Source organism: Coenobita brevimanus, chromosome 48, assembly GCF_032717465.1.
Source record: "Coenobita brevimanus isolate Jiangsu-jjx chromosome 48, ASM3271746v2, whole genome shotgun sequence".
In the NCBI taxonomy this organism is placed as follows: domain Eukaryota; kingdom Metazoa; phylum Arthropoda; class Malacostraca; order Decapoda; family Coenobitidae; genus Coenobita; species Coenobita brevimanus.
This window is the reverse complement of record NC_137001.1, coordinates 14428790-14441780: the sequence shown is the minus strand read 5'-3', so window position 1 is coordinate 14441780 and position 12991 is coordinate 14428790. Positions and strand designations below refer to the sequence as shown.

Genomic DNA, 12991 nt, shown 5'->3' with positions numbered 1-12991 from the left:
CTCTCTTTCACTCCATCATTCACTTCTCTCACATTCCATGTCCCCACCCTTAAAATGTACTTTGTCGTCAACGTATGGTCCATCCTGGTCCGAGGCACTTTATTCGTTTGTTTAGTTAGTTCTTTTTATGGGGTGGGGCACTAACCCACCAACAACCCTTTTAGGCGCCTCATATGACAAGCAGGGATACTGGGGGAGTATTCATGAAACCCCCCCTACTTGTAGTTAAAGAGAAAGTTTCATGTTTGATGACACTGTTAACCTGTTAGTGTCAGGTGCCATAGTGGTGAAATCTGCAGTCAGGTAAGTGGTGAGATTGGTGCTGGGTGTAGCAGTGATGTTACTGATGAAGGCGACGATGGAAGCGTTGACAGGATGGAGGAGGTTCTCAGGACAGCTGTCAACAGAAAGGGGGAGGTGGGTGGGGTGTCCTCCCCCACGCAGGAACTTGCCCACCACCACCCAAATGTTGTAACAGAAGGCCACCAGGAATCCTAACACTGCACCCTGAAGATTGTGGTATGGTCATATGAATCTCTGTGGTTTTATGTGGACATCAGCTAATATAAAATACTACTTGCATGTGTTATAAAATTGCCCTCCATTTTCCCAGCAGACCTTAATTAAAAAGGAAGAGGATCAACTGAGATAAGAGTCCCATATCCTCTATTTTTACCCTCGGCAGTTTTGCAGCAATCCTCTGATCTAGGTCCTGCACTAGTAATAAACTAGTTCGTGTGGCCTTTTGATATGAGGTGTGAAAATATGGTGAATGTGTTAAGGAATTCAAGGTATGTTGTGTTGGCACTGCGTAAGGCAAGGATGAACGGGCATGAAGTGGAGGAGTGAGAAGGTGTGAAATGTATAGGTCAGGTATATATGCGTGAGTGGATGGCGTAAGGAAGGAGTTGCTCTGTTGATGTATGATGTATAGCAGAGGAATGAAAGATCATTAATTTGTCAGCATGAGGTTTATATATGTCAAGTTCCAATCTTGGAGAAAAATGTGATAATAAAAGACACATTCGGTGATAGGAGAGAGAAAGAGAGTAACCTTGACACTGACGGTATGAGCAAAAGAGTAGTAGAGAGGACTGAACTTATGTTGTAGCTAATTATAATGATACAAATAACTGCATTATTGTAAAGTACAAAAGTTTTGTTGGTGAAAAATATGAAATCCACAAGAATTACACACCAGTGTAATGAAATAATTGACATCCCTTGATAATGAGTGTTTATGAAGAAATGTATGATAAATGAGAGGAACAGTAAGTTATAAAACCTGTGACATCTTTGTTTCCCTACGTGAGTTTCAAGATGTACAGTGATTATGAAATACTATTTTATGTATGAGTGATAGAATTAGCAATAATTGTTTTATGTCATGATTTATATAAAGTAATCTGTGCTGCTTCCGTCATAATAGTACAACGATTGTACAGTTCAGGTGGCCTCTCCCGGGTAGCCCTTTGCGTACAGTACAGTATGCTTCACTAATCAAAGAAATTTCCAGCCATCGTAGCAGCCATCTTTTATACAACTTCCCTCTCACACACCACTCACAAGAAGGTAATGATTTGCATTTACTTATTCTGCGTGATGTGTTTGACCATTAGGGAAGGGTAAACTTTAGTTTTGAAAGAGCTGATACCCTCCCTTCTCAACACCCTGTGTGAGAGGTAATGCCTGCAAGATACAGTAAATCCCTGTAGTTGTAGGTTACATACAAAAATTTTTGACTATTAATAATATGCTCCTCATGGAGCAACGTAGATTGGATGATGAAATGAAATAACAATACTTTTATGTGGAGAGTGTAAACCTGTGCCCACCTTTGTGTTGACCCAGGGTGTGCACATGCCAGCCAGGAAGATGCCTAGGATTGGTCCCTTGACAGCTCCTGATATGCTGGCGATGACGTGGAAGATGTTGCCCAGGTTGCCTGCCAGCACACCCACACAGATGCCTGACAGGCCCATCACTACAGCTGCCACCAACATGCAGCATCAATACACAGTGTCACAAGATAGTGTTTACCAGAATGTAAGGAAAGTATTTTGCAGTACTCAGTGCTGATGATACAATCTGGTTCCACTGTATACAATTATAAATACCATGGACAACATGCATTGCTGAGTGAGTATTGACAACACAGGGAATGATTTTTAAAAGAGTTTATGGCCCCCTGAAAACTGCAGAATTATTGCTGATAACATGAGAAGAAAGCCTTACATATGAGCTTAAGGACTCTGGTGGCTGAGGCATCTGACATCTTGCTGAAGTATGGAATATCCTTCAGCAAGTCCTCCCACAGCAGGCAAGCCATAGAGTTACTGTAGCTGGACAGCGTACTGTGTGGAAAGTGGGACATTGTTTGATAATTTGAATGTGTTGTTTGAAAGGGAAATTTTCCCTTGAGCTAGACCTTACTAGATCATATAGCCTTGCTAGATGACAGAAGGGCACTACCCCTCCCGGCATGGCAGCTACCTGGCATAGCTCCAACTCACGACCCCCCAGTCCCAAGTCCGACCCTCTACCACTGTGTCACCCTGACCTCATGTGTTCTTTGATAAATACATAGATGATAACTTTATCAAGAAATTTATAATCTATGATTGTTTTTCTTGCATGACTAATGTAAGTAAAAGCTAAAGTTTGAAATGTGGCAAATAGTCACTTGAAGTGGAAGGCTAATGTGTGCTTTGAAAGTTGTGATATGGAGAAGGAAATTGAACAAAATGGCTGCAAGAGAACTTCAAAAGGAATATATACTAGGCTCAGCATTGTCATGTGGATGGAAGAAACTGACGTGATAGTAATTAAAAAAAAAAAAAAAAAAAAAAAGGAAAGTGATCCATTGAGAAATGTGGAATAACATATCCTTGGATCATTAGGATAAGAACTGATGTAGTTGAAAACAGAAGCACAATGGAGTTGTTTCCTCCAAGTACTGTAGACTGCCTCCGGTGTGACAACATGGAACACTTATATTTTTGTGAGGGAAGTACATGTACAGTAGATGATGGAAGAATGAAATATTGTACAGCAGTTCAAACAGATGTACAAGACATCAAGATGTGGAGACTGATGAAGCAAAGAATTAGCAAATGATTGCACGGTATTGAAGATTCTTGCACAGAGTTATGTATGATTCAGTTATGGCATTATCTCTCTTATTGCTGTGTATGTACTTACTGAGATGAGTTATCTCAAAGAAAAAGACCTGTTCTATACTAGCCTCAACTCAGGTGTGGAACAGTGCCCCTTGTGGGATACACTTTTAGCCTTTAGCAACTTCAGTGCAGTTACTGGCACTGACAGGGAAGGCTTTGAGGATTGTGTATAAGTAGGTCCCCATGGCTTTAGAACCAGGAATTCCAATAGTTCTAACTTTATGTATTTTGAAAAATTCCATAAGTTGAAAATTTCTGCATCCAGATTCCAGAAGCCTTATCTTCACTGCTGGACTTGTTATTCCATTGTTGAAGGTGTTGCTAAGGAGACTGACCACCTTGTTGTAGGAACCCTGGAGCATCCTGTAGAACTGCTTGGTTTTCAGGAAAACAGAGTTCTTTTCTGCAGTTCACAGACTTGATGTTGCTGTTCTAAGGCTACAAATGAAATATGGGAAAATCTCTGGATGCCATATATAATGTTACGAATCAAATTCACGACATTTCCCTTTTGTGAGAAGCCACGAACTATTAGTGGAAAACTCACTGTTTATTGTTCAGTTAACCGCTCATTCGGACGGAAGCTTTGTCAAATCAATTTTTCATTGCCATACGTGATCGTCTCTGTGTGAGACATTAGCGCTTCCGCTGAGCGATTTGTTTTGGGCGCGTTTCGCTCACTTGACCGTTAGAAAAATGCGGCCTACTGCTCCCCCTTTTTTCCCACGACTTACCCAGTCCAGTGTTTGCTTTGACGGAGGAAGGATCTGTGCTCCAGAAGTGTGAGAGGAGAGGTCAGCTAGCACCCAAACTCCACTGACCACAGTTATCCAGTGCTCCCACCCTTGGTGATACAAAGCATTCATCGACCAGTATTTCCTTTTTGTACTTTTCTAGGTTTAAGAGTTTAATTAAGGTGTTTTTTCCTAGGCGTAAGAATTTAGCTCGAGTGAGTGAGTGAGTGCGATCTCATTAATTTGATTTTGAATTGTAACGTTAAATTTATTTTTGTAATCAATAAATTTAACAGTTCTTTTTCTTGAGCTTAATGTAATGTAAACTCTTGTTTCATTTCTCCATAATTAAGCTTATTTTCCATATAGCTCCTAGCTTGCATAAACGTTTGCCTTTCATAGCTGGTACTTAGACCAGTCTTGTATTAAACTTAAAATCCGTTGTGCCTTCTAGGAGTTAAGCATCACCAAGAACCTGATGTTAGTATTAGTTATTTATTGTCAGAGGTGAAGTAACTTTCTCCAGAGGCTACAGTACTAATAAACAGCAATTGAGTGATTAGTCTCTGCTGTGTACTGTTGAGAAAGTTTATAAATTCTCGTTCTTGAGAATCGTGCGAAGCGGACCGGTAAAGTAATCATTGCTTGATGTAGCAAGACAATCATTGTCCCTGCTCTTCAATATTATTGAATATTATTATCAGTTAAATAATATTTAAGCATTTATTTTAAAAACCCAGTGATATTATAAAAACCCCGTGACATATAACTATTCAGTTTTGAGTATGGAATGCATTAATGAGTATGCAGTGTCAGTCAGGAGTCAGTTTGGTGTGGTCAGTGTTGTTGTTGACCCTTTTGAGTGGTAGGGTACTCATAAGTGTGTTACTGTGGGAGAAGCTGATGAATGTGTTGTTGAATACCCAAGATCAAGTAGGGGATTTGTCTCACCAGAGACTCTAGCAACAGTTGATGGGTTATGCTTCTAGACTGGCTGGGGACTGAGGGCCACATAGATTTCTGGCTTGTCGGTCAAGAGTTTTATCAAGAACGGACAAAGAGAGGTATGTCAGGGAAATTCCTGAGGAGTTAGAGGGTGGCATTCAAGTACAGTAAAAGTCCTGTAATCCGAGTGCCAGGGGACCGAGGGTCTTTCGGACTACTGTTTTTTTTTTTTTTTTTTTTGGAAAACTGGAGGGACTTCTGAAAACATTCTCTAATTCATGGAAAGAAGCCAATATCCACCCAATTCCAAAGAAAGGAAGCTCCTCTGACCCCTCTGATTACAGACCAATAGCTGTCACATCTTTTGGTAAGGTTTTTGAAACTGTAATTAATAAGCACATAGTTAAACATCTTGAATCCGACAAATTAATTAGTGATAGACAATATGGTTTTTGCCACGAGAGATCCACCATTGACATACTCAATCTCCTGAATCATACCATCCATCAATCAGTTGACCTACATGGAGAAACTTATGCAGTAGCCCTGAATATTTCTAAAGCTTTCAACAGAGTGTGGCACCGTTCCCTGTTGTCCAAACTCCCTTTCTATGGACTAAACTCTTTGTTCCTTTGATTTCCTCGTATCTCAGCAACAGAAAAATAAGAGTAAAAGTAGATGCTGCATATTCCACTTTCCACTCAATTAACACCGGCGTGCTGCAGGGATCAGTTCTGGCACCAACCCTGTTCCTTGTTCATATTAGTAATCTCTTATCTGTCACCCACAATCCCATCCATTCACATGCAGATGACTCAACATTTCATAGTTCATTCACAATTAGACATCCATTTACAAAGTCTGATATCTCTAACTCTCAACTCAGTACAGCCATTGCTTTAAATCAAGACTTATCAATGATCAGTGAATGGGGACAAAATAACCTTGTCTCATTTAATGCTAGTAAAACTAAGTATATACAATTTACTATTAGACAGGTATTGCCAGAATCGTATATTGCCTTCAATGCTACAAATATTCCCATTTCCAAAAGTATTGAAATTCTCGGTGTCTCGCTTAACAATGCCCTCAGCTGGACCTCTCATGTCAGATCACTTGCTAAAACCACCTCAAAGAAACTTGGATTATTGTACAGAGTCCGTAACTTCTTCACTGATGAGCAATTAGTTATAATTTATAAGAGTCATGTGCGCTGTCAGCTTGAATACTGCTCACCCGTGTGGAGTGGATGTGGAGAGGTTGCATTAAAACAAGTAGACAAAATCAGAACAAAGCTGTTAGAATTATTAATAACCGTGCTATTACTAATAAACTACCTCCCTACAAGTAAGAAGGAATGTTGCCTCCTTGCGTTATTTTAAAGATATTTTTATGGCAAATACTAAGACGAAGTTGGGTCCATTGTGCCACCTCTCCATGCCCTCCATCGTGCTACATGTGCAGCTGGCAGCGCTCATGACTGGAATGTCACTCAGCCATACTGCAGAACTTCTGCCTATCAGAATTCTTTCATTCCCCGAATTGCATTTCTCTGGAACTCGCTTCCCCATAGTTGTTTCCCTCCAAACTTCAACCTACTGCTGTTCAAGTATAACTGTTACAGATATTTTATGAACAGAAGACACCAGTAATCTGGTGCATGGATTTGTTTTTTGTTTATTCGTTTGTTTTTCCTTCCTCTGTTCTGTTATTTAAATATATATATATATATATATATATATATATATATATATATATATATATATATATATATATATATATATATATAGGATCATTAAATAAAGCTTAAAATGTTATGGGTTATTGTTTTACTCACCGGAAATGCAAAGAATTGTAGATGAATAGTTGCAGGCAGATACATCAAAGTCGAAAAGCAAGTCCAAGCCAGATAAATCTTTAGATAAACCCCACGAAAATTTGAAAAATCCTGGAAAATTAAAAAAAAAAAAATCGCCTTGCAATATTCGGAGTATTGAGATGTTTGGATTATTGATGGTCGAATTGGAGGTCTTTTACTGTAAATGACCTTCGACCTGCTATCAAAACCTGAAGAAACTCTACCCCAAACCTGCCTCTCAGGTTAACTCTGCTGAGATAGTAGATAGATGGCTTATGTCTAGAGTGAGTGACTCGAGAGCTCATTGGCCTGAATACTTTAAGTAGTTGTGTATAGCAGAACGCAGCATGGAGCTTCCATTGGCTGATGTGCAGTCGCTTGCTGCCATCCCACCAGTCTACAATACCATGTCTTCCTTATATGAATACAAGAAGGCAGTGACAAGGCTGAAAAGTGGTAGGGCGACTGGTCTTTGTGGCATCCGGCCAAACTGATCAAAGCTGGGGAAGAAGCCATATATGGGGATTACTTGCAGTAGCAGAAGCTGTTCAATGTACTGGTATAATTCCTCCTGACTGGACAAGGTGTTTGGTTAGCCTTGTTTGGGAAGGGAAAGGAGATCAGTGTGACTGCAGCAACTACCACGGTTTTGCAGTTTTCAGTGCTCCAGGCAAGGGTCTTGTTGATGGATATTCAGGACCATTAGTTAAAGATTCAGAAGCCTCGGCAATCTTCAACCAAGAAGTTTACACTTGATTGGATTCTAACCATTGTTTCAGCAAGGACTGCTGGCAGCCTGCATCAGTCTTAAGAAGTCGCTTCACTCAGCAAATGAGGCAGCAGTAGGGGGACTCCTGTTCCCCTGGCACCCCCACAGTGATTATCCAGTTGATAACTGGCTTGTATTTAACACTGTATGTGTGTGTGTGTGTGTGTGTGTGTGTGTGTGTGTGTGTGTGTGTGTGTGTGTGTGAATGTGTGTGTGTGTGTGTGTGTGTGTGTGTGTGTGTGTGTGTGTGTGTGTGTGTGTGTGTGTGTGTGTGTGTGTGTGTGTGTGTGTGTGTGTGTGTGTGTGTGTGTGTGTGTGTGTTCTTAGGCGTGCCCATTGAGTTTATTTTTTCATTTTCCAGTGTGAGAATAATGATGAAAAGTGTGAGGGTCATGACAAAAGATGTGATAGTGATGATCAGGTTGGAATCCAAGAATATTTTGAGGTGTTGTCCGTGCACAATCCCAAAGTGATGAGCAATTGGCAGTTGGTATCATTTGCTCTATTATTACGTTTTCAGACTTTTGACTCGATGATGAAGTGCTGTGAACATGGATGTGAATATTGTTTATGTACCGGTATTGTTCGTAACTTTCGTGCTTGCATGCTCCGGCTCTGGTCACCTAATGGTGTCTCTCAACGCTACTTGATCTCTGGCAGCTCCCTATTTAGTCCTTTATCCTTGAGGCCACACTCTGTAACCTTATCCCGGGTCTTTTTCGGTCTGCCTCTCACAACCGAACTCCCAACGTGAATAGGTTGTATCATTGTTCTATCGTTCATTCATATTTGAAGGATCTAACAGGTTTGCATGACTCGGCCTTGGTCATCTACTGGCGGCTGTCCATGCTGCTCAGTCTCTGGCAGCTTCCCTTTTCAGTCCCCTATCCCTGAGGTCACACTCAGTGACCTCGTCCCAGGTCTTTTTCGGTCTACCTCTCGCAATCCTACCCGCAACATTAACACTTCTCATTTTCTGCAACCAATTATCATCCCCCACCCTCTACACATACCCAAACCATCTCAATCTACTGTTCTTCATCACAGCACCAATACACTTCAGTCCCATCCTATCCCTCAACTCTTGCACAGTAAACCTAGCCCCCCCCCCCGGGTCTCACACTCAAGGATGCACTGCACATCCACCTAATCATTATCATTTCTATACGTTTGAGCAAGCGACTATCCTCTTCCTTTACTGCTCGAGTCCCACTACCATACAGCATTACACTCCAAACACATGCTGCATACAAAGATACCTTAGCATGGAGGGAGAGCGTTCTCAATGTCAGGAGAGGCAAGAGCTCCTGGAACTTCTTCTAACCACTCCACACTCTAGCCACAGTGCTAGCTCCTGCCCCACCTCCAACACATGACATGTCTCCCAAATAACAAAACTCTTCCACACACTCAAGAGACTCACCAACAAGCTCAATCCTTTCATGTCTGACAATCTCCACCTGCTCTCCCCGCCACACCACGCACACAATATCAGCATTATCTCGCTGTCTGCCTCTAATACCACTACATCTCTCATGCACCCACTTATCACAGACACTGCACGAGGTGGAATTACTTCCCACGCCCTTGTGGCAAATCGCACATGGCCACCCTCCCTCGTCTTTGACAGTACCGCCCCCAACCCTAGATATCATCACTTTTGTTTTATCTGCATTTGCTCTTAAGTCATTGTGCCCCATACCATCTCTCCACTTCGTAAATCTTTCCTCTGCCCCCCCCCCCTTTCATTCTCTGCAATCATCACCAAATCATCAGCATACATCTCCCACGGGAGTCCATTTCTGAAGTCACGTGAGAGGGCTTCAAGTACCATGATAAACAACAAGAGGCTCAAGACTGACCCCCTGATGCACACCAACATTCATGGAAAACTCATCACTCAAATCTCCATTCACCCTTACCTGGGTGTGAGCACCCTCATACATGGCCATAACCACCCTAACCAGCCACTCCTCCATCCCAAGCTTTCTCATTGTCCACTTCACCACCTCTCTAGGGACTGTCAAAGGCCTTCTCCAAAGCAACGAAAACAAAGTACTGTTCCCGTTTCTTTCCTATATATTTTCCTGAAGCTGTCGAACAATAAATATGGCATCAGTGGTCCCTTTACCTGGCATAAACCCAAACTGCCTCTCATCAATATTCACTCTTTCTCTAATCATACCTTCTAGAACTCTCTCCATTACCTTCATTATTTGGTGTAAAAGCTTTATGCCTCCATAATTTCCTTTTTCAAGGGCATCACCTTTCCCCTTGTACAAATTTCTATGGGGGAAAAAATAATAAGGGAAAGACCCAATTTGCATGTGTATATTGCAGAGTGACGGAAATAATGCATCACTAAACTCATGTGGCAGTATCTTGTGTGTTGTGGGTATGGCTCAGTCTGCTAGTATGGGCGCGGATGATGGAATATGAGTATGAAATAAATATGCGATGCAGGGTAGATACTGGTAATACTAAGTGATGATAAAGGATGTAAGAGTGATGATAAAGGATGTGAGAGTGATGATAATGGATGTGTGAGTGATGATAAAAGATGTGAGAGTGATGATAAAGGATGTGTAAGTGATGATGGATGTGAGTGATGACAAAGGATGTGTGAGTGATGATACAGGATGTGAGAGTGATGATAAAGGATAGTGTTAATGGATGTGAGAGTGTAGATAAAGGATGTGAGAGTGATGATAAAGGATGTGGATGAAAGTGATAATAAAGGATAGTGTTGATGGATGTGAGTAATGATAAAGGAAGTGGATGAAAGTCATGATAAAGGATAATGATGATGGATGTGAGTGATGATAAAGGATTTGAGAGTGATGTTTAAGGATGTGAAAGTGATGATGGATGTGAGAGTGATGATTCAGGATGAGAGTGATGATAAAGGATAGTGATGATAAAAGATGTGAGTGATGATAATGGATAGTGATGATGGATGTGAGTGATGATAAAGGATGTGGGTGATAATAATGGCTGCTGCTAAGAAAAGGAAGAACCACTACATCACCCACCTAAGGGCGCCGCCATAGACAGCTGCCACAAAGACCCCAGGAACGCCAGTGAGGTGACCCAACTTCTGCATGACCAGGTAAGGGATCACCTGGTCGGGTTTCTGTATCCTGCCTGATGCCAAGGGATCGCAGCCTCTGAAGGCAGCATAGGCAACCAGGCCGGAGAAGCAGAACAGACCCCACAGCAGCCACACACCCACGGCAAAAGAGATGACCAACCTGTGGGGAAAAACACGTAAATTAAGGATTAAATGGTATCAGTAGGTACCTTTTAACAACCACACACCCACAGCAAAAGCGATGACCAACCTGTGGCAAAAACGTAAAAATTATTAGATGTACTAACAGAGAAGTACAACATACCCCACAACAGCCACACACCCACAGCAAGAGATGGCCAACCTGTAGTAAAAACAAGAGGCTTACGAGGTCCATATAAATTAAGCATTGGTGAGTGTATGTCAGTGAAGTACCCTGCAGTGAGCTGAAGGACTGATCTTCTGAGCACTACAAATGATAGTTCGTGTTTAGTGTTGGGACGATACGTGGATTAAGCAGTGTTGTGCTGGGCCAGTATTTGTACAGTTTATGTGAATTCTGTGTTTTCAGCCCTTACCTTGAGGATTTTTATACTCATATAAAGTCTCCTATGAATTTTAACATAAATGAATCTGAACACTTAAATATGCAATGTGTCCACACTCAATTCTCATTATGCAACTCCATGAGAATGTAGTGGGGTTACGCAGTTTTGTTGTGCCTGTCTTCTCTACGGATATCCACACACCCTTCTTACCCTCAGCATATTCCCTTCATTCATTTGACTGTCTTGCATCCACTCTCGTCTCCCATTTTCCCCCACTGCCCATTCAACATAGGCATCCCACCAAATTGAACCTTTCTAACTCCTTGCTACCCTTGCATTCCTAACCAAACACTCCCGCAATCAACACACGTTTTCCTGATCCATTTGTTCCTAATTCACTGACTCTAACTCATCTTTTCCCTCAGTACTCACCTCACTGCTTTCGCTTTAAACTTCGCTACTTGTCATTCCCGTTGTCCCCTTCCTCTCTATCCACCACGTTCCTCGCAGCTTTATCTTTTATACCACAGTCTTACTATCAATGAACTCCTACCATCACCTCTAACTGCTTTCGTATCTATAAAACTTCTAAGCATCTTTCTAAAACTTTTACAACCAGTTAGTCTCCCTTCAATATAAATAGGAAGGTAGATAGACCAATGGATAAAGAGATGTAAACAAGGCCATCTAACCTTTGTGCCATAGCGAGGTTGCCGATGGAAGCAAATCTCTGGTAGCTGGGCTGGTTGATGCCAATGGCCTCCATGGTGAAGAAGAAGCCAAGCACGGTGGTCGACCAGAAGGTGTGGCGCACGAAAGGACTTGTGTTCATGCTATGGCAGAAACAGGAGGCTGTAGTGTGGCCTGTTACTGTATGGTCATATATATATATATTTTTTTTTATTATTATTTCAGTGTCGTTGAATATTATAAAGCCGACTCTAAAGTTAACTCTTACCTGTATGACTTTATGGTTATATTTTCTTTTATGATTTCAAACACGCTGAATTTTATGAAACTGACTCGAATAAATGGGCTTTATTATACATGTGCGCAAAATGCCAGTAGATTGTTTTTTATTGAAATTAAACGCACACCATATTATCTCCTCTCAACACACGCACACACACACACACACACACACACACACACACACACACACACACACACACACACACACACAGTTTTGTGCATTACGGTTAAAATACAAACATTTCCCCTATCACAAGAATCAAACGGTACTCCCATTGCAGATTCTGGCGCTTTCCGTCATTTGGAATTTGCGCCGAAGTAACAGTGACTCACTTGAAGAACTCTATCCTGGAGCCCTGGTCAGCTATGGTCCAGACATTGACAAGACCAATTTCCTGGCAGCAGATGATGACCACGACCAGCACCCCGCCGAACATGACCAGCGTTTGCATCACATCAGTATACACCACGGCCCTCACACCACCCTGCAACCACACAGCCCCGTCAGTTAAGGAAGCTCCCTAACGCCTTTTCCCAAGTGATTTATTTTGCTTATTATATCCCACTGTCCTCTTTTGCGTTACCCGGTACGTAAATCCTTCAAACATAGCCATACTCTGCATAAATAACGTACAAAAGGATATTAACCCACATCCAAAAAGAAATCGCTGAGGAAGAGGTGTTAGGGAGACTCCTTGACGACAAAACAGACTACATCTCCCTCTCACTTAACCCCTTCCTTACGCTGACGTCTTTTGTAGTTATTCTTGATACCTACGAACGATTTTATTATTATATTTTTTTTACTTTTACTTTGGATAGACCTCCGAAGGAATTAATGAAGGCTAAATAAAACCCCTCCAATTGAGAGAGAGAGAGAGAGAGAGAGAGAGAGAGAGAGAGAGAGAGAGAAATC

At 41.6% G+C, this 12991-nt stretch overlaps 1 protein-coding gene across 1 annotated transcript; it reads right to left on the bottom strand.

Moving 5' to 3' along the window:
* Positions 1-225: 225 nt before the first annotated feature.
* On the bottom strand, positions 226-12527 carry LOC145399303 (sodium-coupled monocarboxylate transporter 2-like). Its single transcript, XM_080271970.1, has 6 exons — positions 12409-12527; positions 11796-11936; positions 10518-10736; positions 2218-2354; positions 1836-1990; positions 226-507 (listed from the first exon to the last, which is right to left on the bottom strand). Exons 1-6 carry the CDS (start codon positions 12525-12527, stop codon positions 226-228), a joined length of 1053 nt encoding a protein of 350 aa, XP_080128096.1.
* Positions 12528-12991: the final 464 nt, after the last annotated feature.

What these genes read in the sequence shown, in the direction of transcription:
- LOC145399303 (XM_080271970.1), bottom strand. Translation starts at nt 12,527, where the DNA reads ATGCAAACGCTGGTCATGTTCGGCGGGGTGCTGGTCGTGGTCATCATC. An exon ending in TCCAGGATAGAGTTCTTCAA is followed by an intron (nt 11,937 to 12,408) that starts GTGAGTCACTGT and finishes TTTCTGCCATAG; the next exon opens with CATGAACACAAGTCCTTTCG. An exon ending in GTCTATGGCGGCGCCCTTAG is followed by an intron (nt 2,355 to 10,517) that starts GTGGGTGATGTA and finishes CTTTCCACACAG; the next exon opens with TACGCTGTCCAGCTACAGTA.